General features: G+C 45.1%; 4 protein-coding genes across 11 annotated transcripts; 2 read left to right on the forward strand and 2 right to left on the reverse strand.

Moving 5' to 3' along the window:
• Positions 1-754: 754 nt before the first annotated feature.
• On the forward strand, positions 755-2,619 carry med31 (mediator complex subunit 31). The gene is made up of 4 exons (XM_060057481.1): positions 755-936; positions 1,212-1,286; positions 1,366-1,462; positions 1,776-2,619. The coding sequence occupies exons 1-4, from the start codon at positions 915-917 to the stop codon at positions 1,993-1,995; spliced, it is 414 nt and encodes a 137-aa protein (XP_059913464.1). The 5' UTR covers positions 755-914; the 3' UTR covers positions 1,996-2,619.
• Positions 2,620-2,888: 269 nt separating this feature from the next.
• On the forward strand, positions 2,889-12,289 carry LOC132461933 (uncharacterized). 4 transcript variants are annotated; one of them, XM_060057446.1, is made up of 9 exons: positions 2,889-3,067; positions 7,766-7,976; positions 8,197-8,335; positions 8,694-8,836; positions 8,957-9,009; positions 9,414-9,538; positions 10,459-10,566; positions 11,080-11,289; positions 11,628-12,289. In XM_060057446.1, the coding sequence occupies exons 1-9, from the start codon at positions 3,064-3,066 to the stop codon at positions 11,937-11,939; spliced, it is 1,305 nt and encodes a 434-aa protein (XP_059913429.1). In that variant the 5' UTR covers positions 2,889-3,063; the 3' UTR covers positions 11,940-12,289. The 4 variants fall into 4 exon arrangements, with proteins under 4 accessions (XP_059913429.1, XP_059913431.1, XP_059913428.1 ...); XM_060057448.1 differs by lacking the exon at positions 2,889-3,067 and adding an exon at positions 3,106-3,307; XM_060057445.1 differs by lacking the exon at positions 2,889-3,067 and adding an exon at positions 7,133-7,567.
• On the reverse strand, positions 12,172-17,627 carry LOC132461931 (P2Y purinoceptor 4). 2 transcript variants are annotated; one of them, XM_060057444.1, is made up of 3 exons: positions 17,259-17,627; positions 15,418-16,112; positions 12,172-14,859 (listed from the first exon to the last, which is right to left on the reverse strand). In XM_060057444.1, the coding sequence occupies exons 2-3, from the start codon at positions 15,897-15,899 to the stop codon at positions 13,926-13,928; spliced, it is 1,416 nt and encodes a 471-aa protein (XP_059913427.1). In that variant the 5' UTR covers positions 15,900-16,112; positions 17,259-17,627; the 3' UTR covers positions 12,172-13,925. The 2 variants fall into 2 exon arrangements, with proteins under 2 accessions (XP_059913427.1, XP_059913425.1); XM_060057442.1 differs by having other exon boundaries at positions 15,418-15,963; positions 17,259-17,626.
• A 2,294-nt stretch (positions 17,628-19,921) lies between these two features.
• On the reverse strand, positions 19,922-27,123 carry im:7136398 (schwannomin-interacting protein 1). Of its 4 annotated transcripts, none has more exons than XM_060057474.1 (7): positions 26,890-27,123; positions 25,964-26,175; positions 24,241-24,362; positions 23,571-23,649; positions 23,013-23,066; positions 20,592-20,706; positions 19,922-20,322 (listed from the first exon to the last, which is right to left on the reverse strand). In XM_060057474.1, the coding sequence occupies exons 2-7, from the start codon at positions 26,171-26,173 to the stop codon at positions 20,228-20,230; spliced, it is 675 nt and encodes a 224-aa protein (XP_059913457.1). In that variant the 5' UTR covers positions 26,174-26,175; positions 26,890-27,123; the 3' UTR covers positions 19,922-20,227. The 4 variants fall into 4 exon arrangements, with proteins under 4 accessions (XP_059913457.1, XP_059913456.1, XP_059913455.1 ...); XM_060057473.1 differs by having other exon boundaries at positions 20,592-20,709; XM_060057472.1 differs by having other exon boundaries at positions 22,953-23,066.
• Between the last annotated feature and the right edge of the window lie 377 nt (positions 27,124-27,500).

A 27,500-nucleotide genomic window follows, 5' to 3' on the forward strand; every position in this document is an offset into this window, starting at 1 on the left:
CAATTTCTAGTCAATGTTGTATGAGGGAAATAAGCAAAGTTAGCGCTTTTGCGTTTTGATGCAAGCTGTAAGTCCTCACAAAGCACAAAGAGATCCTGTTATTATCAGACAGCTCACCAGCTGGCTAGCTTTGCATAAATTAAAACCGTTAAATTTGTTAATGTGTGTGTTATAACTAAATGGTAATGTGGTGGATTACATTTAACTAACCAGTTGGCTAAAAATTAGCTTGTGAACCTAGCACAATTTCCTAGATCTTTACTTTTATTATTTAAGTAAAGTAGGACTACGATATGAATGTAAAATAATTGTCAAAATCACAATCTTTCCATCAACAATGTATAAGTCCACTGGTCCACACAGTCTAGATCTTAAACCACATCCACTAAACCACACCCACTGACATCTCCACCTTATTTATTGAGTCAAAATGGGTCATGATGACCAATTTCCGTATTCTGGACTCTTGGAAACCAAACACACACACACACACACACACACACACACACACACACACACACACACACACACACACACACACACACACACACACACTCGTTTAACATAATTAGCCAACATTTTGGCCATACCAGAATTTGGAAGAAATGTATGACAGTCATGACAGTAATTGCCAAAATAAAGCCACATGACAACATTGTTGGCATGTCTTCATGGGTGTATAATATTGTAAGAACAACTACGCCCTCTGGTGGCCAAAACACTGGAGAGCATTGAAGTGACGTGTCGTAAAATTGTTGTACAAACTGGTTTACGGACGCCGCCGGATTTCTACCAACATGGACGCTGACTGTTGATGTCAGAAACACAATAAGCACATTTATCTATTAGTTCGGTTTCGACTTAATCCCTATTCGAGCAAAAAAAGGTCGCTGTTTATCTATATCCTCTTGCCCATGGCTGGCGTTATGGAGACAGGTTTGTGCCATTTATTTTCTTTAGCGACTGATGATTAGCGACTGATGAACTGATACAACTGTTCGAGTCGTTCCTGTTACCAATATTTCATATTTCACGTTCTATTTAGCCAAATAATGGCTAAATAGTATTTTATCTTGGGGGGCTTTCGTTGCATTAACATGTTGATCGTGTTTTTTTTAATCCTAAACGAATAAACAACAATGACAATAGACAATGACAATAGTATCTTCGGTGTGTAAATGATGTTCATGTTCATGTGGGTCGGCGAGCAGAGGAACAGTCCAGGAACCGCTTCCAGTCGGAGCTGGAGTTCATCCAGTGTCTGGCTAATCCCAACTATCTCAACTGTGAGTGATTACACACAGAAACACACATCCTTTAATATCTTAAAGAGTGGACTGTTTGCTGAATAACATTTCCCCACAGTTCTTGCCCAGCGGGGATACCTGCGGGAGAAACCTTTCGTCAACTACCTGAAGTACCTGCTGTACTGGAAAGAGCCGGACTATGCTAAGTTCCTCAAGTAGGAATATACATTTCTTTATCAAGGCTTTCTAAAGAAGATTAAAATAGAATAGAATAGGTGCTGTGAGAAGAATAGGAATTATCTTCCCAATTGCCCAGATTCAGATAAATGACGTTAGTGTTTCCGCAAAAAATATTTCCTCGTAGTTTTATGGTTCCACGTTAAGTGAACATATGGTATTTCACAGAAAAGTACAAGAGAAATAAAGAAAAAACAAGTTGTGATATTCTCATAATTACTACTAGTCCAGTAGTCCCTGATGACAACCAACCTCCTCCTCCCGCCCTGTCTCTTCCCCCTGCCCGTCCAGGTATCCCCACTGCCTGCACATGCTGGAGCTGCTGCAGTACGAGCACTTCCGCAAGGAGCTGGTGAACGCCCAGTGTGCCAAGTTCATCGACGAGCAGCAGCTGCTGCACTGGCAGCATTACTCCAGGAAGCGCACGCGTCTGCAGCAGGCCCTGGCCGAGCAGCAGCCCACGCAGCAGCAGCAGCAACCGCCAGCGCACGGCAACGCGGCCACCAAGTGATCTGGGGCAGGGGGGGAGGGGGGCATGGGCTGTACATACCTAGGGGCCGTCTTGGTTTTAAATGCTAGCTGGGGGGTGGAATCTGAATGCCGAAGATGGCTGTTATTGGCCCATAGATGGTGTTTATGGATTATGTGTGTTTGGGTGACATCACACGTGGTTCTGTGTGTTGACATGTGTGCAAGGTGTGAGGGTGTGTGGGTTACCATGGCAGTAAGGGGTAATAGTGCTTTTTGTATACAGCTGCCTACTTTCCATCAACTGAAGTAGCCGAGAAGGGACACATATGTACATATGTAAAGATTTGGAAAATGTGCTTGCATTCAGTTAAATCACATGGGTTTAACCATGCGTGCATCACATTTGTGTCACTCTTGTTTTTGTTCAGTGTTGGAAGAATGCAGAGATGATGAAACCTTCATGTGCTTGAGAGAGAAATCACTTTTGGGGAAATCTTGGTCTGAGTTCCAGAGAAGCACGGACGAGAGGTTAATTGTTCATTAACAATGTAAATAAACATAAGTGTGTTAGTATGTTTGAAAGTAAAATATGGATGACTTGAGTTTCTTCATTTTTTTCTAGATCGGTGCTATAACTTTTAATAAAACTTAGAATTTCTCTTTACACGTGTGATGATGTAATTTCTATGGACATAGCAAACAAACGATAATTTTAGCTTTGTAAAGTTTAAAAATATATAGTGATGGAAAACTATTGATGTGTTAATGTACTTACAGCAATTCATAAAAGTATTGCTGTAAAGAGTACTATAATATATATAAATATTGTTTTCCAGTGAAATTACTGATATAGCGCGGGGGGGTTTTACACGTTTGCAAGCATGCACGTATGTAATATGCTGCTCCCCCTGATGGTCTGATCGTAAAGCGCTTATGTCAGCAATCCCCCGCGGCATAACGGACACCACAGATTAGAACCCCCTACCCAAAGGCCATGGCATAGAAATTCTGATGGGTGACCGCAGCAGTCCCGTGGACAAAACCGACACAATACGTGTCTTTAAAGGTTGTTTCGGAGCCTATCGTCCATGCCTGAGATTCCCATAAGATGCGTGAGTAGATGGGTCATTTCAAATCATGGGATCAGAATGTGATGTGCACATTTTGCTTGATTTCATTTCTCGATACGCTCTCACTGGGGCGTGTGTCGCTCTTCTGTCATCACGTGTCATATTGTAGGAAGTGGGACTGCTACTACTAGCATTGTGATACATATAGCCGATTCAGAGTAGCCTGCTGTGACACAGAACAACTATGTGAACTTATTTAATTTGCTCTGCATTGGAGTATACGTAAGTACACATTTGGGTACAGAAACAAAGCAGTACGGTGGGTCCGTGGATGAGGAGCAAGGTACGTTTTATTACTCTGTTTTCTGGGAATAATTGACGCAAGCAGAAACCAGAAAACAAGCCGTTTTTTCGTTTTGACAAGAAAACGAAAATCTAAATTTCAGTTCGTTTATTCGTTTTTTGGTTCTTACTGAGCGAAACGAATTTACCACTCAATATCTGGTTTCCGCCGGTGGGCGGGTCCTCTTATTGGCTAGCGTGCTTCATTGCCCTGTGCTCTTCATAATAAAAGTTCTTCCGTTTGATAATGTCGACAAATATATGACTGTATTATAGACACTAGCAGACACAGAGGACCACACCACCCACAGTCAAGACTGACACGGCTTCAAATAACAATAACAGTATTCATAATCATTTGAAAATGAGAACTTATGAAGTTATGATGACTTCAGTGCAGTTGATGTTTAGCCACAGTTAATACATGCAGAGTAGACCTGAGGGCTTTACTACGACATCATTGTCCGGCTCTGAACTATGCGCTCTGTGCGCGTTCACATCAAAGGAGTTGCGATCGCGGGCTGCTGATTTCCTCACAGCCTGAGAGCTATGAGGAAGTGATTACAACACATTTCTGACAGCTGAACATTGCGCAGGGCTTTCCGTGAGACGCACGCAATTCAACCCATTCACACGCCACACAACTTGCGCCGCTATTTAACAGTGGAAGGGTAGGAATCAAATGCATCCGGGTGAAATTTCAAAATCGTCCGGGATTTTATTAAAGCCTCAATACATGTTCACATTTAATTTGCGTTGCGTTCCTCTGGGTCTGTCACAAACTAGTTGGGCGACGCCTTCCCCTACTCAGTTCTGTTCGCTTTGCATTGGTGGAAGTGAGTAGGGGGAGTGGTTAAGTAAAGCCTTCAGATTGGACGGTTTGACTTTAGAGTTACCGTCATGTTTTGTATTTTTTTTTTTTACCATTATTGTTTTATAGGGACAAACATTAACACATTTCTCCATTCTCCTGCAGGGGATTGATAAAGTTCTATCTATGTAACAGAAGGAAACACTTGCTCATACTCCATCAAATATTCATACTCATTTGCACACTTTACCACAGCATTGGCCTACTGAATGCCACAGATATATTTTTAAGCATTGGACTGAATGCCACATAAATATAATGTATGTTTTGCACGTTTGCAACGCTTAAAAGTTCAGGGAAAAGTATATGCCTCTACTGGTGTTGCTTAGGCCAATATCCTTTTGAGGCAGTGTTGTTTCTGAATATTAGTGTTAAGGGCCAATAATGCCTACTATCATACATTAGTCACCATGTCTGTGGACAAATTTGTATGCAGTCACATATTAATATATCCCCCCCTCCCCCCCCCCCCGCCGACAAAATCTCACTCTGAACTCAGTTCAAAAATGGAGAGCCCTGCATTGCGCATCTGTTGACCTTTATCCATTTACAGTAAACAGATAATTTCTTCTTGCTGGAAGATATTTTATATTGTCTTCATATTATTATTTACTGACCGTGATTACAGAATGCGAGTGCGTGTTAGATTGAAAGCGAGGCTGGGTGTGCCTATGAATATAGGCTACAGTGAGTTTTTTAAGGTGCTGTACAAGCAAATCATATTGACTACTCTGTACAGTGACAAAGAGTGTACAGTAACCTACTTCATTCAATATTGAATATGCTACTGTAGCCTACACATATGTACAAATGGTTTTGCTCTTTGCTCATGGCAGTTGTGGCAGTCATTTTAACATGTCAGCAGGCAAGCTTCACTCATTCCAGGATGTATTATGCTTTGTCCTATAGCCTACTTGGAACGTGTTTTGAAATGGATCTATAGTAGCCTATAGAAATTTGCCAACTGGAATACAACTCTCCTTCAAATGCACATTCATGGAAGTCTTGTATTGTCATCCCCAAATAATGCTGCAATGTAATAATATACATCTTTAAATGCACAATAATGAGTCATTATTTTTATTATGACTTATCAAAGGTTTTTATTGGCTCCCAGAATGCAGGTCTGTTTGTGACTCCCAGTATCTCTAAAAACAGACTGGGAAGTAGAGCATTCAGTTACTGGGCTCCTTTACTGTGGAACCAGCTCTCCTCATGGGTCAGAGAGGCAGACCCCCCCCCCCCCTCACCTTTCGCACCTTGTAGTTTGGCCTTGGTGTCTCGCAGTCTCTCTGTGTTTCCATATATTCTCCACAGCTCCACCCCCAGTCTGAACCAACTGCAATTTTTCCCCTGTTAAAAGGGTTTTCCTGGGAGTTTTTACTCAGTCGATGTGAGGGTTTAAGGGAAGAGGATGTTGTTATGATGCTCATGCTATGTAAAGCCCTTTGAGACAAACTGTTTGTAAAAACGGGCTATAAAAATAAAATTGCCTTGCCTTGCCTAACCCGCTTGGACTGTAATTCATATTCATGCTACTAGTTTGATCATTGACTGACTACATGAATAGAGATTCTTATAGAGGTCTTGTTATAGTCAAACGGTATAGGGTTAGGGTATGCAAATTTGTATGTGTTTAGGCCAGTTATGAGATCTAGTTAACATCATTAAAAGTAATTTCCAAACACATTAAAGAAAAGAAAAAAACAAAAGCAAAGAGATTTTGTAGCAGTAGCACACTTGTACTTACACAGAGTGGGATAGGAATCAGGTTAACAAAACATCTAAGAACATCTAAACTGTCTAACACATTACCAACGCAACATTGAAACATCATAAAACATCACAAAAAAAACAGCTGGAATACAAAGAGTTTGCTTTGTATTCCAGCTGGCCTGTTATGAGCAAATTTCTATACGCTACTATAGATCCATTCCAAAACATGTTCCAAGTAGGCTATAGGACAACGCATAATGCATCCTGGAATGAGTGAAGCTTGCCTGCTGACACGTTAAAATGACTGTCACAACTGCCATGAGCAAAACCATTTGTACATAGTGTAGGCTACTATTCGATATTGAATGAAGTAGGTTACTTTACACTCCCTGTCACTGTACAGAGTAGACAATATGATTTGCTTGTACAGCACCTTAAAAAACTCACTGTAGCCTATATTCATAGGCACACCCAGCCTCGCTTTCAATCTAACACGCACTCGCATTCTGTAAACACCATCAGTAAATAATAATATGAAAACAATATAAAATATCTTTCAACAAGAAAAAAATATTTGTTTACTTTAAATGGATAAAGGTCAACAAATGCGCAATTTTCAGCTGTCAGAAATGTGTTGTGATCACTTGTATTCCTCATAGCTCTCAGGCTGTGAGGAAATAGCAGCCCGCGATCGCAGGTCTGCTCTGCATGTATTAACTGTGGCTAAACATCAACTGCACTGAAGTCATCATAACTTCATAAGTTCTCATTTTCAAATGATTATGAATACTATTATTGTTATTTGAAGCCGTGTCAGTCTTGACTGTGGGTGGTGTGGTCCTCTGTGTCTGCTAGTGTCTATAATACAGTAATATTTTTGTCGACATTATCAAACGGAAGAACTTTTATTATGAAGAGCACAGGGCAATGAAGCACGCTAGCCAATAAGAGGACCCGCCCACCGGCGGAAACCAGATATTGAGTGGTAAATTCGTTTCGCTCAGTAAGAACCAAAAAATGAATAAACGAACTGAAATATTGATTTTCGTTTTTTTGACAAAACGTAGAAACGAATAAACAAACTGAAATCTTGATTTTCGTTTTCTTGTCAAAACGAAAAAACGGCTTGTTTTCTGGTTTCTGCTTGCGTCAATTATTCCCAGAAAACAGAGTAATAAAACGTACCTTGCTCGACCACGGTGGTACGATTCTTGCAAAAGAGATGTTCCACAGTTCATCCACACGCGATTTCAGACTAGCATCAACATGAGCGGATTCACAACAAAGAACATGTGCACTGCTCAGTGGTTTAAAGTAGCACACGTTTGAAAAAACTTGACAAATATTCGCTAAATACTACGAACCCTTATTGTCATCCAATGAATAAAGTTGCAACCCGTTTAGCAATGCGTCTTTGTTGTAGGCGAGGTTAGGTCAAGGGTCAAACTACTAGACAGATACTCCCCCCTCTACCCCTGCAGCTGGGTGGGTGAGTAGTGAGTACATCATGTAACACAGTGCTGAAGTCCTCATGCACACGCACAAATGCATCAGCTCCCGTTAAACTATGTCCTCTGAACTTGAAACGGGTGACAACTCTGACGTCTATTCAGGTACCTCGCTAGTTTTCCTTCTAGAAAAGTAAACGCAGGCTTGTGGTGAACTGTGCGTTTTAGAGTATATTCATAAATAATATCGTTTCATAATGAATGCATTTTGTTTGCAACTAAAACTGATGAAAAATGATTCTGAGTAATTAATGTAAAGGCTGAACATTGCTTCTGCCCGCATGCCTCCATCTCTGCTCTCAGTCGGGATGTCCAAGTTGCGGGTGGCCGTGGTGGGTGCCGGGGCCGCCGGTCTGTGCGCGGCGCGACACATCCTGGCCCGCCCGGCGCTCTACGACCCGCCGGTGGTCTACGAACTCACGGAGAACGTGGGCGGAACCTGGTGCTACGAGGAAAGGGTCGGTTGCTACGGCAACGGACATCCCATCCCCAGCAGTATGTACAAGAACCTCAGGTGAGTGTTGTTACTCCGGATCTCTGTAATGTTATTAAAATGGTTGATCTGAAAACAAATACTTTGATACTTTTTTTTGTTACTTATTTTAGGATTACATTTCATCAGTTTACCCTTTCAATTATATTCCTCAATTAAAAGGTCATAATGGAGAATCTGACCGTACATTCGCTCTCATCCATGGAGGTACGATTCGATTTTTATTGCGTCTCTCCGTCAGGACGAACCTTCCCAAAGAGGTCATGATGTTCCCAGACTTCCCCTTCGACGAGCAGCTGCCCAGCTTCCTCCCCCACCAGGAAGTGCAGCGGTACTTGGAGCGCTACTCCCAGAGCCACCAGGTCACACCTCACATCCAGGTAGGGCTCTCCGGCCAACGCCAACGACCCCCCTGCCACACCATCACCTAACGTCAACCAACCGATCAAGACTTTTCAAATCATTTTGGGAAACTAGTTTGAAGCAGTATTCCCAAGGTTCTCGATGGTTTAGCAATACAGCACTACAGGGTAAACCATTGCAATCCATTGCTGGTGCTTTCTTTAGCGATGCATGAACCTGTATTTCATCTTTTACCTGTGCATTGATGCTTGGTTATGAATGTATGGATACTAACGAAAATTGAACCCTTTCACCCTAAACGGTTGTCAGTGTAATGGTACATCTTAACTGACCCTTTCGAACCTTTCTGAACTAATTCTTCCCACCGTTTGTCAGTTTAGCACCGTGGTGGACGAGGTGAAGCCCATCACCTTGGAGACGGAGGGGGCGGGGCCTAAGACTGTGTGGGAGGTGAAGTCATCGGATAAGGAAGGATCCCAGAAAATGGAACGCTTTGACTCAGTTTTTGTGTGCAGCGGGTAAGATAAGGGCTCTGTTACAATGTTATGAAATACAAATGTAGTGTAGTGAACTCTGACCTACAAAAGCCAAATGGTTAATGCTTGTCTGCTTTGTTCCTTTCTTGTCATTGCGTCAAGGCACTATTCAGACCCTTGCCTTCCAGACATCCCGGGAATGGAACACTTTAAAGGTGAATCATCTACATTCTCTCTCACACACACACACACACACACACACACACACACACACACACACACACACACACACACACACACACACACACACACACACACACACACACAAAATGGATTCTGTCCCTCCCTGCACTAATCCCCAGTATAATCTCTGGATAATTCTCCACTTGTATGCACAACAGTGCAACTATGGTCCCTGTAAAGTTGAAAAGATATCATGAATAGCTTGAAGAAAATATAATGTAACATAAAAAACGAAAAAAGAATTGCACAAGAATGGAACATGTATCTGACCAAAATAAGAAATGAAGAGTGTGGAAATTTAGTCTCCGTAGCCTTATTCCATATGCATGAAAAATGTGTTCGCTTCAGTGCTCTCTCTGGCGCTCTCTGGCTGTAGGCACAGTGATGCACAGCCACTCCTATAGGGTTCCAGAACCGTACTCTGGTCAGTCTGTAGTGGTTCTGGGTGCCGGAGCGTCTGGGCTGGACATCTCCATGGAGCTGGCCGGGGCCAACGCGCAGGTACCAAACTCTGTCCTCACATTAGCCCAAAACCATGACTAAGATTGACCTACTCCTCTCTGTCCTTGACAAAGACTCTCCGCACATTTTGAGCGGGTGCTCAACAGAGTAAGGTCTAAACAGAGACGTAGCGTTCAGCCACAGCATCGTGGCTGTGGGGAGATCCACGGAGTGCCACAGGTAACCCTTCATTCCTGTGGCAGTTCTGCTCTTTAACATTTTGGGGAGACATGAGCGATATGCCGATATACCTGAGAATTCACTTTAGACATTTACTTTACTTAATTTCAGTTACATATATACTGAGTATTTTATTACGTTTTGCTGTTCTAATGCATGGTTGGTGTGATTTCTTTTTTTTTATTCATGCTGCCTTTTTTTCTTTTATAGTGCTGGATTAGTTTATTCTATTCTTATAACTTAATGTACCTGGCTTGAGCTGAGTAAATGTAACAAATCATTTCCTTCGGTATCTGTATCTCAGAACTGTATCTGAATGGTATCTGTATCTGAACCGTACGTAAGGGGTTTGTAAGAAAGAAAGCAGCATTTTAATGAACAGAATGGTTGTCAAGTTGTAAAAGCATGGCCCAGATATTCTTTATTCATCCTGCCCAGTGCATTCGCTTCGCTTTGAATCAATACCTTACACTTGTGGGCCGAGTGCCTGGTGAAACCCATTGTAAATCCAACTCTGTGTACCCACTGTGTCAACACAAGAAGCACTAGAAAACCATATGCAGTGTTCCTTTTTTAAAAGCATAGTCAACAGTCTATATTTAGAAACAGGCAAAACAAAGAATAGACTCCTTGTTTTACATCCCACTCTCACTCTCTCTATTGGCTTCAAGTTATCAATGTAAACATGTGCTGCAACCAGAGTTTTAATATGTCTGTGCTGTGTCCCCTTCTCTCTCCAGGTGATTCTGAGTCACGGGAAACCGCCGTTTACCTTCCCCCTGCCCCCCGGGCTTCGACAGGCCCCCCCCCTCACCAGGGTCAACGAAGACGGAACCTTCTCTTTCCAGGTTACCAGACATTTATCCTAATTCATTCTGATGAACTTAACTGTTGTGAAGCAGGTACTTTTATCAAAAGTGACTAACGGTGACTGAAGGAACATTATTTAGGATCACGTAGGGGTTAGACAGTGAAGACTGACAGGTCATGAAGGAGAAGCTAGGGGTTTGACAGTGAAGACAGAGAAAAGTCATTTAAGAGCAGGTAGGGATTAGACACTGAAAACTGAGAAAGGTCATTAAGGAGCAGGTAGGGGTTAGACAGTGAAGACGGAGATCGGCTTCAGAAGAACTCGCACCTTTTGCCTGGGAGTCAAACACACTGACCTAACCAAAACACTACCCTGCTGTCCATCTATGCTTGTCCATGCACGTTTCAATAAAGGGTATTAGAATACGTGTAATCAAACAAAATGACTAGCTTGAAGTAACAATGCATCCAACACAAAACCACCCAGAGGCAGCCAATAGCTGCTCCTCCTAGTCGCCCAAACTCACGGTCTAAGATGTTCTTGCCTTCAGGACGGCTCCGGCACCAGGGCCCAGGTGCTGCTGCTCTGCACCGGCTACAACTACACCTTCCCCTACCTGCGGGGGCCGGCGCTGGGCCTGGAGGTCCGGCGGGAGCTGGTGAGCCCCCTGTACCGCTTCCTCCTGCCCCCCGCCTTCCCCTCGCTCTTCATCATCGGCGTCTGCAAGCTCATCCTGCCCTTCCCCCACTTCCACTGCCAGGTGAGCTGCGCGCGGACACGGGGATCCCCCACGCGTGTTGGGACGATTTTAAAGGTCGAGATTGTGACGCGAGCAGTCGTTGCACACACCCTTTATGTATCTGATCACAGGCGGTTTAAACGAATGAAACTGAAATATATACGGAACACGTTTTGTTAAATAATACTGATTTGAAAGGTTAGACGGGTCAGGGGTTGACGTCGTCGCCAACTCGTCCAGACTTCCACACGGGGGTCACGGCCCTGAGAAGGCGGGGGATCCCCTGTGTTAGAGGCGTCCGTCTGCAGTCCCTCACCTGACCCCCCCACCCCTCCCCTCCCCTCCCCTCCCCCCTCCAGGTCCAGTTCGCCCTGCGGGTCCTGGAGGGGGCCGCCCCGCTGCCGCCCGGCCCCCAGATGGAGGAGGAGGTGCGGGAGCACATGGAGGCCCAGCGGAGCCTGGGGGTGCCCAGCAAGCACCTCCTGCGGCTCCAGAAGGAGCAGTGGGGGTACTGCCAGGACCTGGCCCGGGACGGGGAGTTCGCCCCCATCCCGGCCGTCACCCGCAGCCTCTACGAGGAGGTGTGGAGGTGCAGGAACGTGCACCCGCAGGACTACCGCAAGGCCAACTACCGGCTGGCCAGTGACACCCAGTGGGTGCTGAAAGACTGACCCCCTCCCGTGCCCCTAGGTCTGGGCTAGAGGAGGGCAGTGTGTTGTGTGCGGGACGGTAGGATTCATAATGAGGTGCTAATGCTGGTGGGATCCATGACAGCAGAACTGTGAACAACAACTGTGAGCAATCAAGAAGAAAAGATGGGACGATTTTATACAAATCAAACTGAGGATTTTATACAATATAAACGGAGGATTTTATACAATATACGAGTCCAGTTGACACAGATAGGGTACAAATATACAATGTCTTGTTTATTTTGATTTTAAATATCTCATTGTGTTTTCTCAAAGGATTTGAATTTTCCAGTTACATTTACTTTTAATTAAAAGCTTTTTAAATAACATTTCAATTCTTCCCATTCAATCGTTTTTCTGCATTGTTCTCTGACGTATCATTATGACTTTATTGTTAAGAAGCTAAACAATATCATTTTATACATATACAATATTAAGTCACTTATTATCTCCCATCATTGATATTATCATCAGTTTGCTTCACCCAGAATGGTACAATCCCAACATTAAAATAATTAATCAGTTCAACCCCTGCGGGCACTTTACAATAAGAGTACATTAATTAACCATTAACTAACAGTTAAATTATGGGCTAGCAATGTTTTAATAATGGTGTTCATGTTTACTAATGGTGTCCTTATGTTCTAAAGTATTAAATTGATAACCATATTAACCTTAAACCTAACTCCTATGCTAATGCTATATCCTAAATATTATTACTGCATTCACTAATTTGAATTACCGTATTGGTCCGAATATAAGACGACCCGACTTTTTCGGACCTATTTCGAGGGGAAAAAAGGCTGTCTTATATTCGGACCAATACGGTAATGCTTACCTAATGTATCCTTATTGTAAGGTATTACCCAAATAATTCCCTAAGTTACAGGACCCCTATGCAACATGTGTTCCTCTCAATATTTTTCCTTGATCCCATCATGTATTTATCAAGTTATTACATGATACACATAACTATCCTATAGATATTTCCCCGGTCATTTCTATACATGGAATCAATGTGTTTTCAATGCATTTGTTTCATAGAAGGCTGACATTTCGAGTAGTCCATATTTTATTTTGGTGGTAAACAATTATAACATGTCGTCGTAGTAGTAGTCGTAGCCGTTGTAGTAGTACTAGACTTAGTAGTAGTGGTAGCAGTATTCGTAGACGTAGTAGTAGTAGTAGTAGACATAGTATTAGCAGTAGTCGTAGACATAGCAGTAAACAATACCCTGCTTCCACAACCCAGTATTAGACAACCCCAGTCACATGATCATCAAGATAATTACATAACGCGATGTACAAAAAGGACATTAGGAAATGTCCTGTAGTAGTAAGAGAGTGGCTGTCCTTATTGCCAAAAAGAGGTGACTCAGCAAGGACTGGATGTGTTTTTTATGAATAAGCTGGCGAATGTGTCACCCCCAGATGACCAGATATATAATTAACTTGGCTAATAATTGCTGTCTTCAGAACAACATATGTAAACCATAAACAAGGCACAGAGCCAACTTAAGGCTGTGCTGACCTGGAACTTCCAAACTAAAGGTATGAACTCCAGCTGAACCAGAGGACCAATGAAAAGACGTCCCCCTTTTCACACACTGGCCGTTACATATGAACACGATACACAATTTGAAGCTGACGTTTCAACCTGTTTTGCTATCAGAAAACACTTAGAGGGTGCCTGACCTTAAATCAAATTCGACAACTTTGCATGAATTAAACATACAGTGCACCTGTCAAAGGGCCACATAAATCCAGCTTCACCAGTCTGGGAAACCATCTCCGCTATAGCAAACCATGCTTCGCTACCTTGACTGTATCTGGTTTATTTAGGGGGGTTATTGACCTGCACTCAAGGCTATCACTAATAGTGTGCTAATGGCCCATTAATAAACCATTGCTTTGTTGTCCTTGCAGCATAATCTACAATCACTTCCTTTTATGCCGCACGTCCTCTTAGAAGATAACCCTGGAAGACTTGGACTCGTTCTCCAACCTCATCTCTCTCTCCTCCCTCTCCCTCCTCTCCCTCCTCTCCCCCCTCTCCTCCCCCTGCGGCTCCTCCTCCCCGGCCGCCCCCTCCTTCTTCAGGATCTTCAGGGGCCACCAGAGGGCCCCGTTGCGCCGGTCGGGGTGCGGCCGCGAGGGCCCCTGGGCCGAGCAGCACGGGGGGCCCTTGTCCCCCGTCAGGAAGTAGAGCAGGGCGTTGAGCCAGGCGTTGCAGGAGGCCAGCGGGCGCGTCACCTTGTAGCAGATGGACACGGCCTTCATGGCGTTGCAGCTGCCCGCCTGGCCCCGCCGCAGCAGCAGGAACAGCGTCCGCGTCACGTGGAACGGCAGGAAGCAGAGCGCGAACAGCAGCGTGATGGTCACGATGGTCTTGATGGACTTGCGCCGGCGGCGGATGTAGTGGGAGTGCTGGGAGCCCGAGATGGACACCGAGGTGCGCTCCCGGGCGCCGCCGGAGCCCAGCCCCCCGCCGTCCCCCGACACCGCCCCGTCCTCGTAACCCCCCACGGAGCTGGGCGGCGAGCGCAGCGTCCGGAAGATGGTGCGCACCACCTGGGAGTAGCACCACGCGATGATGCTGAAGGGCACGAAGAAGCCCAGCAGGTGGAGCACCATGCCGTACGGGACGTAGTCGGAGAACTCCTCGTCGATGGCGTCGTCCCAGCAGTTGATGTAGCCCTCCGGGAGCCCGGTGGCGTTGCCCGAGGCCCCGCCCGCCCCGCCCGGGACGTCCGACCGGGCGACGAAGCCCGTCTGGGCGAAGCGGAAGATGGGGCAGGTTAGGATAAACACCACCAGCCACACCAGCACACAGGTGCTCTTCACGGCCCTTTTGCTCTCCAGGGTAATGGTCCTCATGGGGTGGCAGATGCCCAGGTACCTAGGGACACCCCAGGGCCAATGGAGGGATGGGTGATGAATTAGAGAGAGGATCGATGAGTTCCGATAACTCGCCGTTAAAACTTAAATCGCTAGGAATTAGATCTAAAACACTGCTAACTTCACTAAATTCAAAACCATTCAAGTGGATTCTCGTTACAGCTCAGATGCTCGGACCACGTGAACGGCTGTTGACTAGCAAGGCACTTCGGCCAGAAGGTCACGGCAAACTCTTCCTTCATTCTTCTGACTCACCTGATTGCTCCTCTGTTAATTATTCATCGTGGTTCTTGATCTCCTCATGTCCGACCCAGAAGGACATTGCATAGGCTGATAGGAACTCCTAAAAATACCCCCTGATTATACCTCGTCTCAGCCCCAACAGCAACACAACGGCAGGGTTTAAACGGTAGAAGACTACGGCAAACGCAGCAAGAGCAGGACCAAAACAAATAGGAGAGGCTGTATTCCTCTAGCGCTACAATCAAAGAACTCACGATCCAGGAGCAACTCTCCTCGTCAAACCTTTCACCGTGGAAGGGGGGGGGGGGGTTCTCACCTGTGTACGGAGATGCAGGTGAGGAAGAAGATGGAGCAGTAGAGGTTGAAGTAGAACAGGAAGCGCACCAGACGGCACATGAAGTCCCCAAACACCCAGTGGTCGTGCAGCATGTAGCTGGCCACCAGGAAGGGCAGCGACAGGCCGTACATCAGGTCGGTGGTGGCCAGGTTCACCATGTAGATCAGGGAGGTGTTCCAGCGCCGCCCGCCTCCGCCGCCGCCGTTGCCGCCGCCGTTGCCGCGGCGACGGCAGCCCCCGTGGTGCCGGCAGGAGCGCAGCAGCACCACCGAGTTGAGCGTCACGCTGAAGAGGAAGGTGAGCGAGTAGCAGACGGGGAGGAAGACGTATTTGTAGGACTCGTCGATGCTGCAGGCGGTGGCGGAGGTGGGAGAGGAGGAGGAGGAGGAGGTGGGGGAGGAGGCGGTGGAGGAGGAGGGGTACGGCGTTGCAGTGATGTTGGAGGCTCTGATCATCCCCATCGTCCACTCGCTGTTCTGGCCTGTCCTGGATCGTCACATCGTCCTCTGGGCTCTACTTGGCTCCCTGCAGGCCAGACAAGACGGACGACCTTGATGTTAATTGTCTGTAAATTGGTTTTGTATATCTATCAATCTCTCTATTTATCGTTCTATCTTTTTGTCTGCGGCTGGATTTCGGACCATGTCGTTGGTGGTCTTGGACGAGTGAGAGCACTGTGGCAAGAAAGGGTAGAGAGTAAGTCATTAGTTAAGAAACGCTCATCGACAATGTGCCCGTGTTTTGCTGATGCGGCATAAGTCTCGCTCAGTTACTCGCACAATGATTAACATTGTCTTTTCTCCGGAAACCCAGTGTTTGTTCATAGTATGTTCCAGATTATAACTACGGTTGGATTCAAGTCCATAGTACCCGGTGCATGAATGAATGGGAACCTGCTCACTGTCAAGCTCTTCATTATTGCCACATACCTTTAACACACAAAGTTCCTGACAAAAGTACAAAAGTTGTATTATAAAAGCATCATAACATTTTCCATTGGAATCAATGTCTAGTAACCATGCCATTAATGTTTGATGTAAGCACTGCACGAAGTCCAACAAGTCCAGTGGCCACCAAATTAATCTATGAGCTGATAACCTTTTGATGCTCTGATGGACTGAACACTCTGCTTATAACACATCCTGCATGTCCACAGAACCTGACCTTTTAAAAGCATAATGGGCCAGGCTCCTATTAACCTGTTTATAGCATCTGGGCCGGTTGGTGGAAGCTCTCGAACCGCTGCTATGCCCTTCAGCGCGGTTCTGTGAATAATTGATGAGCATACATTCAGGACCAACTGCAGGAGAGTAACCCAATACAGGCTGCAGGGATGGAGCCTGCGTCTCCGCAGCCCAGCAAACCCATCCAACAGACAGGACGATGCCGATGACGAACTTTGTCCGTCTAGGACTGGCCTGCCCAATAGCCTACTGGTTAAAACCATTGTTTAGTGAACGGCTGGAGATTGGGAAAATGGATTTCGATCTGAAATACAATTTAGTGGCATAACTTGATCATAAGCATGTATTATTATTATTATTACTATTATTATAATAACAATTATTATTATTTATGTATTATTAGTTATTTTTAACACTGTCTGGGGTAGGCCTAACTGGAATACGTTAAAGCAGACATTATAATTTAATAAATTAAAGTCATCAACTGTCCATCTTATCCTTGATGAATTTCTTCTCATTTTGCGTATTAACGTTAACTAGCCTAGTCGTGGTTGGAATATATCGGTTATATTGTCTCAAAGTCGACATTGGGTCCAAAAGTTTTTTTTTTTGTTATTTACCATGTTATTTACCTACCCGTGTCTGAGAGGAATGCCAATGAAATATTGAGTCAGGAAAAATCTTCGTGAAGGTAGAAAATCCGCGTCTTTGCGTTTAATTGATCCCAACAATCCCTGCAAACGAACGCTGCGATTGGCTATAACCCTTTTTTCTCTTAATTGCCTCCTTCGGTCTATTGCGCGTGGCTCCTGCTGTCCAGCTCCTTCCACGTGCGGTTGTTTGTCGTTCTTTCCTCTGATGGTCATCTGCAGGTACGACCACTCTGTCTCTCTCTCTCTGTGTCTCTCTCTCTCTTTCTCCCTCAGTCCTACTCTATTCTGTTTGTTCTCCTCAGCGTTTCCCCCGCCGTTAGTGGCTCGTGCTTAATTAGCTGCGCGCGTGCTAAAGGCGCGCGGATTGGTTACGCATTGTCACGCGCACGTCAGGCACGAGCAGAGATTTAAGAGCCGTTTATTTAAACACGCGGCTGAGATGTGTGCTCAGGCGTCAGGTAGCACTGGTATGAATAAACACAGTAAAGACGAGGAACAATAAAGATTCGGATGACATTTATTAAATACAAAAAAGGTATCAGGAAGAAATTCCCTAATGGCAAAATGAGTAGCCTAATAATTAAAACATTTACAACGACCACGTAGGCTAAACGATGGAGCAGCGTCATGGTTTCCCCTGTTAGTCAATGTTGTTATGAAAACACTTTTGATACAAGATTAAAAGATGGGGTCGCTTTTGAGGCACAGCATTTGATTAATATTTAGTTTTGAGTCACAGAGTTGGATTAATATTTAGTACACATAAATGTATCTAAACGTGCATTAAAGTTAAGGTCACTTGGGTTTTTTCATACGACAAAAGCAATACCATAAGCTATTGCATTGATTTTTTTTCAGAATTTATATTTCTGAACATTCCCTTTTAATACAAAAATAAATACTAGTAATACAGTGGCCTTATATTCCATAACCTTAAATACAGCATGAAATAAAATAAACTTCCTGGAGAGCTACAATTAAATTCAGTTTAGTTACGATTTTGAGTCATGAACTCCATAATAAGCTTCTGTTTTGTGGCTGCAACCTTTATCCAAAATCTATATTTGAGTGGAGATTACCGTTTTACTATAATCGCATAAAATCCTAATTTAACTTCCTAAATCCGGTAAAACATAATTGATGTAACTTCATAATACTGTAGCGTGTGGCAATAGAACCTACACTTACATAAAACATACATAAGCAAAATATATAAACCTCAAGATGTTATAATTTAAATTAGCTCTCATTATGTAGTCTATCAGACCGGAGGAATAGTAGAATAAAGGTTAATTCAAGGTCATCGCACATTCAGATCCCTCTAAGATAAAGTAACAGTCTGGATGTATAGGGCCAGGGGCCAAACCGCTCATTTTCACATGATGTGTAATAAATAGCTCTTAACTGCGGAGATCTATTGCTTTCAAGCAGCCCTTGGCTCACAATGTGGTATGTCTCCAAGTTATTGGAGCGATGTTTCTGTGCATGATAATGAATGCCTCAAATGTATGGCGTTATTCAAAGCTGGCAGATTATCTTTAAAAGTGATTTATATTGGGGTCCGGCTTCTCACACTAGAACTTCTAGCCATGGTAGTTATAACACGGTATAGTAACGATGTTGTTCTTTTTACTTAACAAACTATAAGTAAACAATAAAGTATAATGACAATACTGGCTTTCAGAAATGCGTGCCTGAATGTGTGATGTACTGATGGTTGTGTGTGGTTCGGTGTGTAATACTGAAAGTGTTGCTGTATACATGCTCGTCTCGATGGATGGTGACTGGGAACTCGTCCTGGCACTTATGCATATTAGAATTCATGGCAAGTTCATGAATTGTAAGGAAAAATAAAAAATAAAACACAAGCTGCTGGCATTTGATCGATAGATCAATAGACTGTTATTGCATTCTTTGGGAGGGAAAAATTAAATTCCCTTTGTCATGTTTTTTTGTTTCCTCTCCATTATTAGTCCTCCACTCTGTCCTGCCCTGCATAAACACTTGAGTTATTCATTATTCCAACTTCATTTCCTCATTACCTGTGACATCACTTCCCTGATTAAGAACAACAAGGTAGAGTGTGAGGCACAGCTTATTAGTCAGAGCACGACACGGCGCCATGTGTCTCTGAATATGTCGGGGCCCGTGGATATCCCCGGAGTCGCTCGGCAGGGAGAGCTACAGCTCTCCGCTCCGCTGGAGAGCTGTAGGTCAACGGGTGGAGTATGGCACAAGTACGCCGTATGTTTTCCATCTCTGTAAAGCTCATGACGTAGAGCATGGCTCTAAAGGTGGTGAGCTCAGTTAGGGTCCCAAGCTGGCGAATCAGGCAAAATGTGGAGGAGAAGTAAACTGTTCATTCAATAGGTTTGACCTCCACGTGCATATTAATATAGTGTTAGATCTTCTTGCTGAACTTGTGCAAAGTATCCAAGATGTAAACGACAAGGCGTCCATAGCGTGTGTGTGTGTGTGTGTGTGTGGGCAACGAGATCCATACGAGTCACAGTTTGAGCCACCATGTGGCTGGCATCCCTATTCCGTCCTTCCTTTTCCTTTCCCCTCCACTGGGGGTTCGTGTGTCCGGTTCACTTCTTGCTCCACACCACCACTGGGGGACTCAGGATGTCCAAGTCGATACCGTGGCTACGTCACTTCCTGTTTACCTGAGTATCACAACATACGTTTTCCGTTTCTGAAGCGTGGATCCTTGTCGTGTCACCCGGAGGCCGGTGAATTAAGAGCCAGAGAGTTTTTAGAGCCTTGATTTGCCGATAAAAACAAAACCTCCCTGGACCAATGGGAGACAAGTATGCTGATGGACCAATAGGAGTCTCCGTCCTCTGGGGTTTCTGCTCCGCGAGCCCCTCAGCGCCGCCATGCAGGCGGGGGGTAGAGGCGTGGGGGGGGGGGCGCGGTCAGGTGGTGGGTGTGTCCCGCCCCCCGGCTCTATGTCAGGTCCTGCACGTCGAGGAGCATGGCATCCTGCTTGGTCCTCAGCTGGTCTCTCACCAGCAGCTGAGACACCAGCTCAGAGCTCAGCTCTGGAGAGGGGACACACACACACACACACACACACACACACACACACACCAAAAAGAATACGTGTCACTGGAAAACTGTGTGTCACACTGTCACACAGGACACAGTGTGTGCATGTGTGCCAGTGTGAGTGTGCGTATGTGTGTGCGCACGGGTGGGTGCGTGCAGGTGTATGTATGCGTGTGTGTTTATGCGCGTGTGCCTGTGTGTGTCAGTGTCAGTGTGTGTGTGTGTGTGTCTGCGTGTGTGCGGCGCGTGTGTGCGTGCGCACCATGTATGTCTTGCTGGAGGGATGCCTCCAGGGCTCTCAGCTGTTGCATGGAGCAGTTGTGCAGTTCAGGAAGTTCCAGATGCTTCCGCTGGGCCACAATACTACCGCTGGCCAGCTGCTAGAGAAACACACACACACACACACACACAGACACACATAAGGTCTCCAATTCCACGCAAACGCTCTGTGGCCACAAAAACTATAGTGGCGGCTGGTAGTTTTTAAAGTGAGGGAGGAAGGACTGCGCGCTTGGTTGCCATTGGCCTGCTTGCACTGTTGGTGTATGGTGGCATAAGAATGTGAGACTCAAGTTGTTTCAGGGTGTTTTGGTGAACTACAAAATTGCATGGAGGGATAGTTATGTGAATGAATTTGATACAAAGCCACCAGTGGCATCACTGTAATTTGAAAGCTGGTGGGCAGCATGTCTTTGAAATGGACTACAAGGGCAGAAGGAAAGGATGCAAAGCCCAATTTTCAAATCAGGCCTACTCTTGATTTGTAAAAGTAAATAAAAATATCTGGGCCTATTTTTGCCCTCAATGACTGAAGTTATTGGTTGTAATTTAGCTACGTTTATTTTCAGTAACAATTGTTTTAAGGAAAGACTGACCAAAAGTGATGCCATTTAAAATGCATCATGCTCTGAATCATTCACCCTTTCCACACAACTTCCACAATATCAAACAGAACGGTAAGAGTAACAAACTAGTAAAAGAACGAGAACATTATTCTAGATTCAACCTGATCTATAGGCATGGTGCCTAGCAAGGAAAGTCGCTTAGCAGCACCAACGTGAACTTGACACTAGTGGTTGCGTTTGGTTGCCCTATCAAGATTTTTCATATCAGGGAAACCATGAACAGCCCACGCTGGAGATTTGCAATTATTCATTAGCAAACAGGGCCAGCAATACAGTCGATTGCTAGTAATGCTACCAGTAAGCCATGAGTACCTAGTAAACCATGTAGCACCCACAACACTGACGTTGCCATTACTTTTGGTGATCTCGATTTTGCGAAGTGGTCTACCTTTTTCTTTGGTCGCTAACTTAGAACTGTAACTCAATGAATGGAATGCTTTGTGTAATTAAACATGAACAATATCCTCTGTTTCCAATGTTTCCATTGTACACTTTATTCGCAAATGTTAGAATCTCGTTATCCTTCAGATGATTTCACCTGCTTTGCGTGAGCGGCAATGCAGGCAGGGTTTGTTTGTTATCGACAGCGTTGCCAGATTGGGTAAATTTCCCGCCCAATGATAATTTTCCCAGCCTAAAGAGGTTAAAAGTAGCCCAATTGGGTGGGAAATCTGCCCAATCTGGCAACACTGCTCACCAGCCAGGGATCCTGCTGATTGGTTCATAGCGCAATGCAAATAGATTTTTGCGCGAATCCGACGCCTGTAAGGTCCCACCCACTCAGAGGAGGACTTTCCTCCTCTCTCCCATTGAAACCCATGTTATTCACCGGCCGCCAGTACTTTCTGGTTAATGAATGGGAGTCAACGGAGGCTGAGGGAGGACCTTCCTCCCTGAAGTAATCGTCAAAAGGCGATAGGGGGTGCTAATGTCCCTTTACTCAGGGAAACAAACATTATATATTCAAAGGCATTAAAGTAGTCATATTTAAGGGCATTAATTCATTACAGTAGTCTGGGCAATCTACATTTTTTATTCTCAACAATGTTAAGGAGGATCTTCCTCCCTCTCCTCAATGGAGAAGCCTCCATATACATATATCTTTGTATATTATACGTAAATATTAACGTACACACACTGTACAGATTGGGAAGGACAGAACTATACAGATTCTGTCCTTTTAAGAAAGAAATGTATGTAATGTGTCTGTCTGTCTATCAGTCTGCCCATTCGTTAAGCCAGGCTAACTCTATTGTGCCTTCATAACTCTCTCTCCCTCTCTCTCTCTCTCTCTCTCTCTCTCTCCCTCCCTCTCTCTCTCTCTCTCTCTCTCCCTCCCTCCCTCCCTCCCTCCCTCCCTCTCTCTCCCTCCCTCCCTCCCTCCCTCCCTCCCTCCCTCCCTCTCTCTCTCTCTCCCTCCCTCCCTCCTCCCTCCCTCCCTCCCTCCCTCTCTCTCTCCCTCCCTCCCTCCCTCCCTCCCTCCCTCCCTCCCTCTCTCTCTCTCTCTCTCTCTCTCTCTCTCTCTCTCTCTCTCTCTCTCTCTCTCTCTCTCTCTCTCTCTCTCTCTCTCTCTCTCTCTCTCTCTCTCTCTCTCCCCCTCCCTCTCTCTCTCTCTCTCTCTCTCTCTCTCTCTCTCTCTCTCTCTCTCTCTCTCTCTCTCTCTCTCTCTCTCTCTCTCTCTCTCTCTCTCTCTCTCTCTCTCTCTCTCTCTCTCTCACCTCCTTCCCCCTCTCCTCGGCCACCAGGTTATCTCTCAGCGCCCTCAGTGCTGCGGTCACCTCGTCTTTCAGACCCGAGGGATGGGAACCAATGCCGCCTGCCCCCGGGGAAACCTGCCACAACAAAACAACAACAACAACAACAACAGTATGATCTATCAACTGTAAACTGTGACAGAAATGGTGTGTTCACAAAGATATAACGGTTGGTTGCTGACCCAAACGTAGCTCTGAATTATGTTTCTAACAGTGCAGCGTGTGTGTGTGTGTTCGTGTGCTTGCGTGTGCGCAGAGGGCTCTGTCGAAATACTCAAACTTTCCCACGTTCCCCCCAATGCACGGCTGCCTGCAACCGGTCAGCAGTATTACATCAGTATCTGGTATCTGAAAATATTTAGTATCTGTCAAATATGGACTATTGTGTCCAGTTTGAAGCAAGACTTGCTGAGATTGTGAGCAGGAGATGCCTGGCATCATTAAATGAACTGCCTGCACATTAAATCACACGTTAAATCATAGTATTCCACAGCCTTTTCACTCTCCCTTCTGCCGGCCTGTGCGAACACGCCAGGCTGGAAGCCGTTAGTGAGTAGCTAACGCTTGAGAGCGGTGACTGACCCTGGCGCTGAAGCCCTCCTCTTCATCACTGTCACTGTTGTTGATGAAACACAGCTGCAGGTTCTTGTGGTTGTGAAATCTGTTGGTGTTGAGAAAGAGACAGGCATAGCCAAAGTTAGATTCAGTTTCATCGAGCCAATGAAGCTGACGTTCTCAGGAAGGAAATAGTCTGTTTCAGTAAGAATGGAATCGGAATGCCATGTGGCAAAAGCTTGTCAATATTTCCAGTTAAAATGTCCAATGACAAGGTGGTCGCGAATAACATATCTGTTGTGGTAACTTCGCTACTTGATCCTGTATGCTATTAAAGCTGTTATGGCAAACAGAATAAAAAACAGAAAAAGAAATGCATAATTTAGTCACACTTTAAAAGTTTAAAGGGATACACAAAGCATGCTTTTGGATTTCAATCTCTACCTTACTAGGTCAACCATTGGTATTCCCTGCAAAAAGTTTGATTGTACAGTCCTCAACACATGCATAGGCACCCTATTGAAATCCAAAAGCATGCTTTGTGTATCTCTTTAAACTTTTAAAGTGTAACTAAATCATACATATCTTTTTTCTGTTTTATTATCAGGTTTCAGTTACAAAAAATAACCCCTAAACACTGGCTCTAAACACAAGGCATTAAAAGATGATAAACCCTCTGTGTGGTCGTGTTCTTTACCGTGAAGTGACGACGGAGACGCGACACCGCCGGCCCTGGTCGTCCTCCCGGTCGCCCCAGGGGGCCCGCCACAGCTCCCCACGCCGCTCCTCCTCTCTCTCCCCCGGGAAGGAGCTACTGCTCTGGGACACAACGGAGGACAGGTCAGCCTCTAAAACATACAAGCTCAATACGAGGTCAACCTCTGCTGGTAAAACATACAACCTCAATACGAGGTCAGCCTCTGAAACATACAACCTCAATACAAGGTCAGCCTTTAAAACATACAACCTAAATACGGGTCAGCCTCTGAAACATACAACCTCAATACAAGGTCAGCCTTTAAAACATACAACCTAAATACGGGTCAGCCTCTGAAACATACAACCTCAATACAAGGTCAGCCTTTAAAACATACAACCTCATTACAAGGTCAACCTCCGCTGGTAAAACATACAACCTAAATACGTGGTCAGCCACTAAAACATATAACTTCAATACAAGGTCAGCCTTTAAAACATACAACCTCAATGCGGGGTCAGCCTCAGCTGCTAAAACATGACTTTAATACGAAGTCAGCCTCCACTACTGAATTATACAACCGCAATACAGAGTTATGTCTTCAATGTCTGGTATAATGTTCTTACGCTTATGTTTTTTTAACTCTAGGGGTCACTTTAGTTAACTGCAACACAGACTTAAAAGCGAACACATTAAGGAAATGTGTTACATATAGCCAAAGCAGGTCACAAGGGGGGTGAAGTGGCCAACAGGAGGAGACACTGTTGATTTTGGGCCTTTGTATGTGCCTTCAGTGTGTGTGTGTGTGTGTGTGTGTGTGTGTGTGTGTGTGGCTGCTATAACCTCCACTGTGCCACACAGCACACACCCACTACCCTAATGCCAGAGGTACTGTAATCATTTGCACATTAACGCCGTTAAATGTGCGGTTTTGTTGCCGAAAAATGCAGAAGTGAGCGAGATTTTAAAGATTAAAAACCCCAAAGAACTCCCCCTCACTCCATTAATTTCTCCGCCATTGAGGAGCCTTCACACACCTGAGATCGAAAGGCAAGATGGATACCGGTAACCAATCAGGGAAGAGATTCCCTCATTGGTCGGAAATGAGCTGGGAGCGGGTTAAAATCTAGACGGTCGGGCAAAGTGGCGGGCGCATTCAACTCGAATCAGACATTCTCAGAGTGTTTCCCTGATTGATGCCTGGTATTGGTATTTCTAACCAAATACACTCAAATGCTAGCTCTTACATTGTACTTACACCTAACTTAACACTTTTAAGGCCTAACATATTTCTAAAGCAATGTCAGCAAAAACATGCACTACACAATACGTTTGCAAGATTTCAGAGGAAGCCCTAGACACCACTGTTATATCAGTACAATAGGACTCCCTCATTGATCTACACAGTGAATAGATCTGCTAACCATGTTAAAAGTTGTTGACCACATGACCAACTGATCCGAATCCCTTCAGGTTACTGTCGCGATCAATCATTACCCACCAGAGGGAATCGAACACAGAAGCCTGTGTGTATTCCTTACCGTTAAGCTCTGCAATTACAGAGAATCGAAACCAGAACCCTGTTAAAACTCTTTGATGTTCCATTATTAAAGAGAATTGAACCCGGGACCCCTGTCAACCGTCCCGTCATGTTCCATCAGTACACAACACAGGGAATCAAACCCAGAACCCCTGTCAGCGTGGGTCTGTGTGTGGGGCTCACCTCTGCTCTCTCCCTCTTCTGTTGCTCCTGTTTCTCCAGCTCCGCGATGCGCAGGCTGAGGTCCTCCCAGTGCATGATGGGAAGGTGCTGGTCGCCCAGGGAAGTCAGATAAAGATCTCCCGATCCCTCTTCCTGTTCTTCTTTGGGGAGATGTCGCCCGTCGCCGTCCTTCTCCTCCGTTGTCTCTTCCTCTGTGGACCCTACCTCCATCTCTTAGAGAGGCACATGAGTTACACACCAAATTAGCCATGCAAAGTGTTTGTATGTATGTTTCACATGTGTGTATGTGTGTCCACTTGTGTTTGTGTACGAATTTGTGTGTGTATGTTTGTTTGTTTGTGTGTGTGTGTGTCTGTCCGCTTGTGTGTGTGTGTGTGTGTTTGTGTGGTGTGTCCGCTTGTGTGTGTGCGTGTGTCCCTTTTTGTGTGTTTGTCCGCGTGTGTGTCCCTGTTTGTGTGTTTGTCCGTGTGTGTGTGTTTGTGTGTGTGTGTGTGTGTGTGTGTGTGTGTGTGTGTGTGTGTGTGTGTGTGTGTGTGTGTGTGTGTGTGTGTGTGTGTGTGTGCGTGTGTACACGTAGGTACTTAAGTATGTGACTACAAATGCATGCCTGGCGTATCGATCTGTCTGGCGGACTACACGAAAAATCCATTCTGTCGCAGTAATTCAAACTCAAGAAAATCGATCGTCTCAGTCCTGCACTGCAGTTACCGTGATGGTAACTTAACTCCGTTGACGGCGGTAACTTTTTACAACTGTCAATTTATTAACGAAATTTAAAAGATTATTAATATCACTTATTATAGAAGTCAGAACACGTGTGTTAATATAAATAACATGCGATCCATATCGTTATAAATCCGTCAAGAGGATAAAACAGGGACGACTATTTAGTATACAATGTGAGTGTTGGGAAGGTCGGTTCTTACTCAATCGTATCCATGTAGGCCTATATCTGATAGTTCCGACATGGAGCAGTACTCCTTCTGCAGTCTCTCTCAAAGTCTCTGCGTGTTTTATTATCACGCCGTGGGTTCTCTCGTCGTCTCCTAGTGAACAGCGTTAAGTAGCCTTCTCCCTTGAACTTTCCCTAAACAAGTATGGGAAACACCCTCTAGAAGGCAGGCCATTCTCTTTCCTCCCCCCACAACACCCCACCACCTCACCACCCTCCTTCCCTCCCTCCTTCCTTGGCCGCATTCCCAATATTTAACCTTATCCTCCGAAGAGCTCCTCCGGTCCTTTGGAGACCATGTGGTGTTCAGACACCACGAGAAATTACGGGTTTCCCGCTATATAATTCACCCGGACGACGCCGCGCCAGATTCCTCACATCTCTGACATTTCAGTGGCGCGCACTGCTTATTGAAAGCGCACGGGTGCGGCCTGACGTCCTCCCGGGAACGGACGAAGTTTAGGATGCGCAGCGAAGGGGTTAAGAATGCAGCCGGCGGTATCCAGTTTCACGATTTTTCTAGATGACTAAAACCAGATGGTAGATTTCTGTCTCATGGAAGAAAGAGGATCATGGTCAATAACG

This window comes from Gadus macrocephalus, chromosome 7 (genome assembly GCF_031168955.1).
Source record: "Gadus macrocephalus chromosome 7, ASM3116895v1".
In the NCBI taxonomy this organism is placed as follows: Eukaryota; Metazoa; Chordata; class Actinopteri; order Gadiformes; family Gadidae; genus Gadus; species Gadus macrocephalus.

Excerpts from the sequence above, each read along its gene's own strand:
- im:7136398 (XM_060057471.1), bottom strand. The coding sequence starts at position 26,173 with ATGGAGGTAGGGTCCACAGAGGAAGAGACAACGGAGGAGAAGGACGGC. Across the intron at positions 24,363-25,963 it reads AGAAGAGGGAGAGAGCAGAG|AGCAGTAGCTCCTTCCCGGG; the intron begins GTGAGCCCCACA and ends GTTGTGTCCCAG. Across the intron at positions 23,650-24,240 it reads GTCTCCGTCGTCACTTCACG|ATTTCACAACCACAAGAACC; the intron begins GTAAAGAACACG and ends CAACACCAACAG.
- med31 (XM_060057481.1), top strand. The coding sequence starts at position 915 with ATGGCTGGCGTTATGGAGACAG. Across the intron at positions 937-1,211 it reads GGCTGGCGTTATGGAGACAG|AGGAACAGTCCAGGAACCGC; the intron begins GTTTGTGCCATT and ends GTCGGCGAGCAG. Across the intron at positions 1,463-1,775 it reads GACTATGCTAAGTTCCTCAA|GTATCCCCACTGCCTGCACA; the intron begins GTAGGAATATAC and ends CTGCCCGTCCAG.
- LOC132461933 (XM_060057445.1), top strand. The coding sequence starts at position 7,522 with ATGTCCTCTGAACTTGAAACGGGTGACAACTCTGACGTCTATTCAG. Across the intron at positions 7,568-7,765 it reads CAACTCTGACGTCTATTCAG|TCGGGATGTCCAAGTTGCGG; the intron begins GTACCTCGCTAG and ends CTCTGCTCTCAG. Across the intron at positions 10,567-11,079 it reads ACGGAACCTTCTCTTTCCAG|GACGGCTCCGGCACCAGGGC; the intron begins GTTACCAGACAT and ends TCTTGCCTTCAG.
- LOC132461931 (XM_060057444.1), bottom strand. The coding sequence starts at position 15,899 with ATGGGGATGATCAGAGCCTCCAACATCACTGCAACGCCGTACCCCTCC. Across the intron at positions 14,860-15,417 it reads ACCTGCATCTCCGTACACAG|GTACCTGGGCATCTGCCACC; the intron begins GTGAGAACCCCC and ends GGGTGTCCCTAG.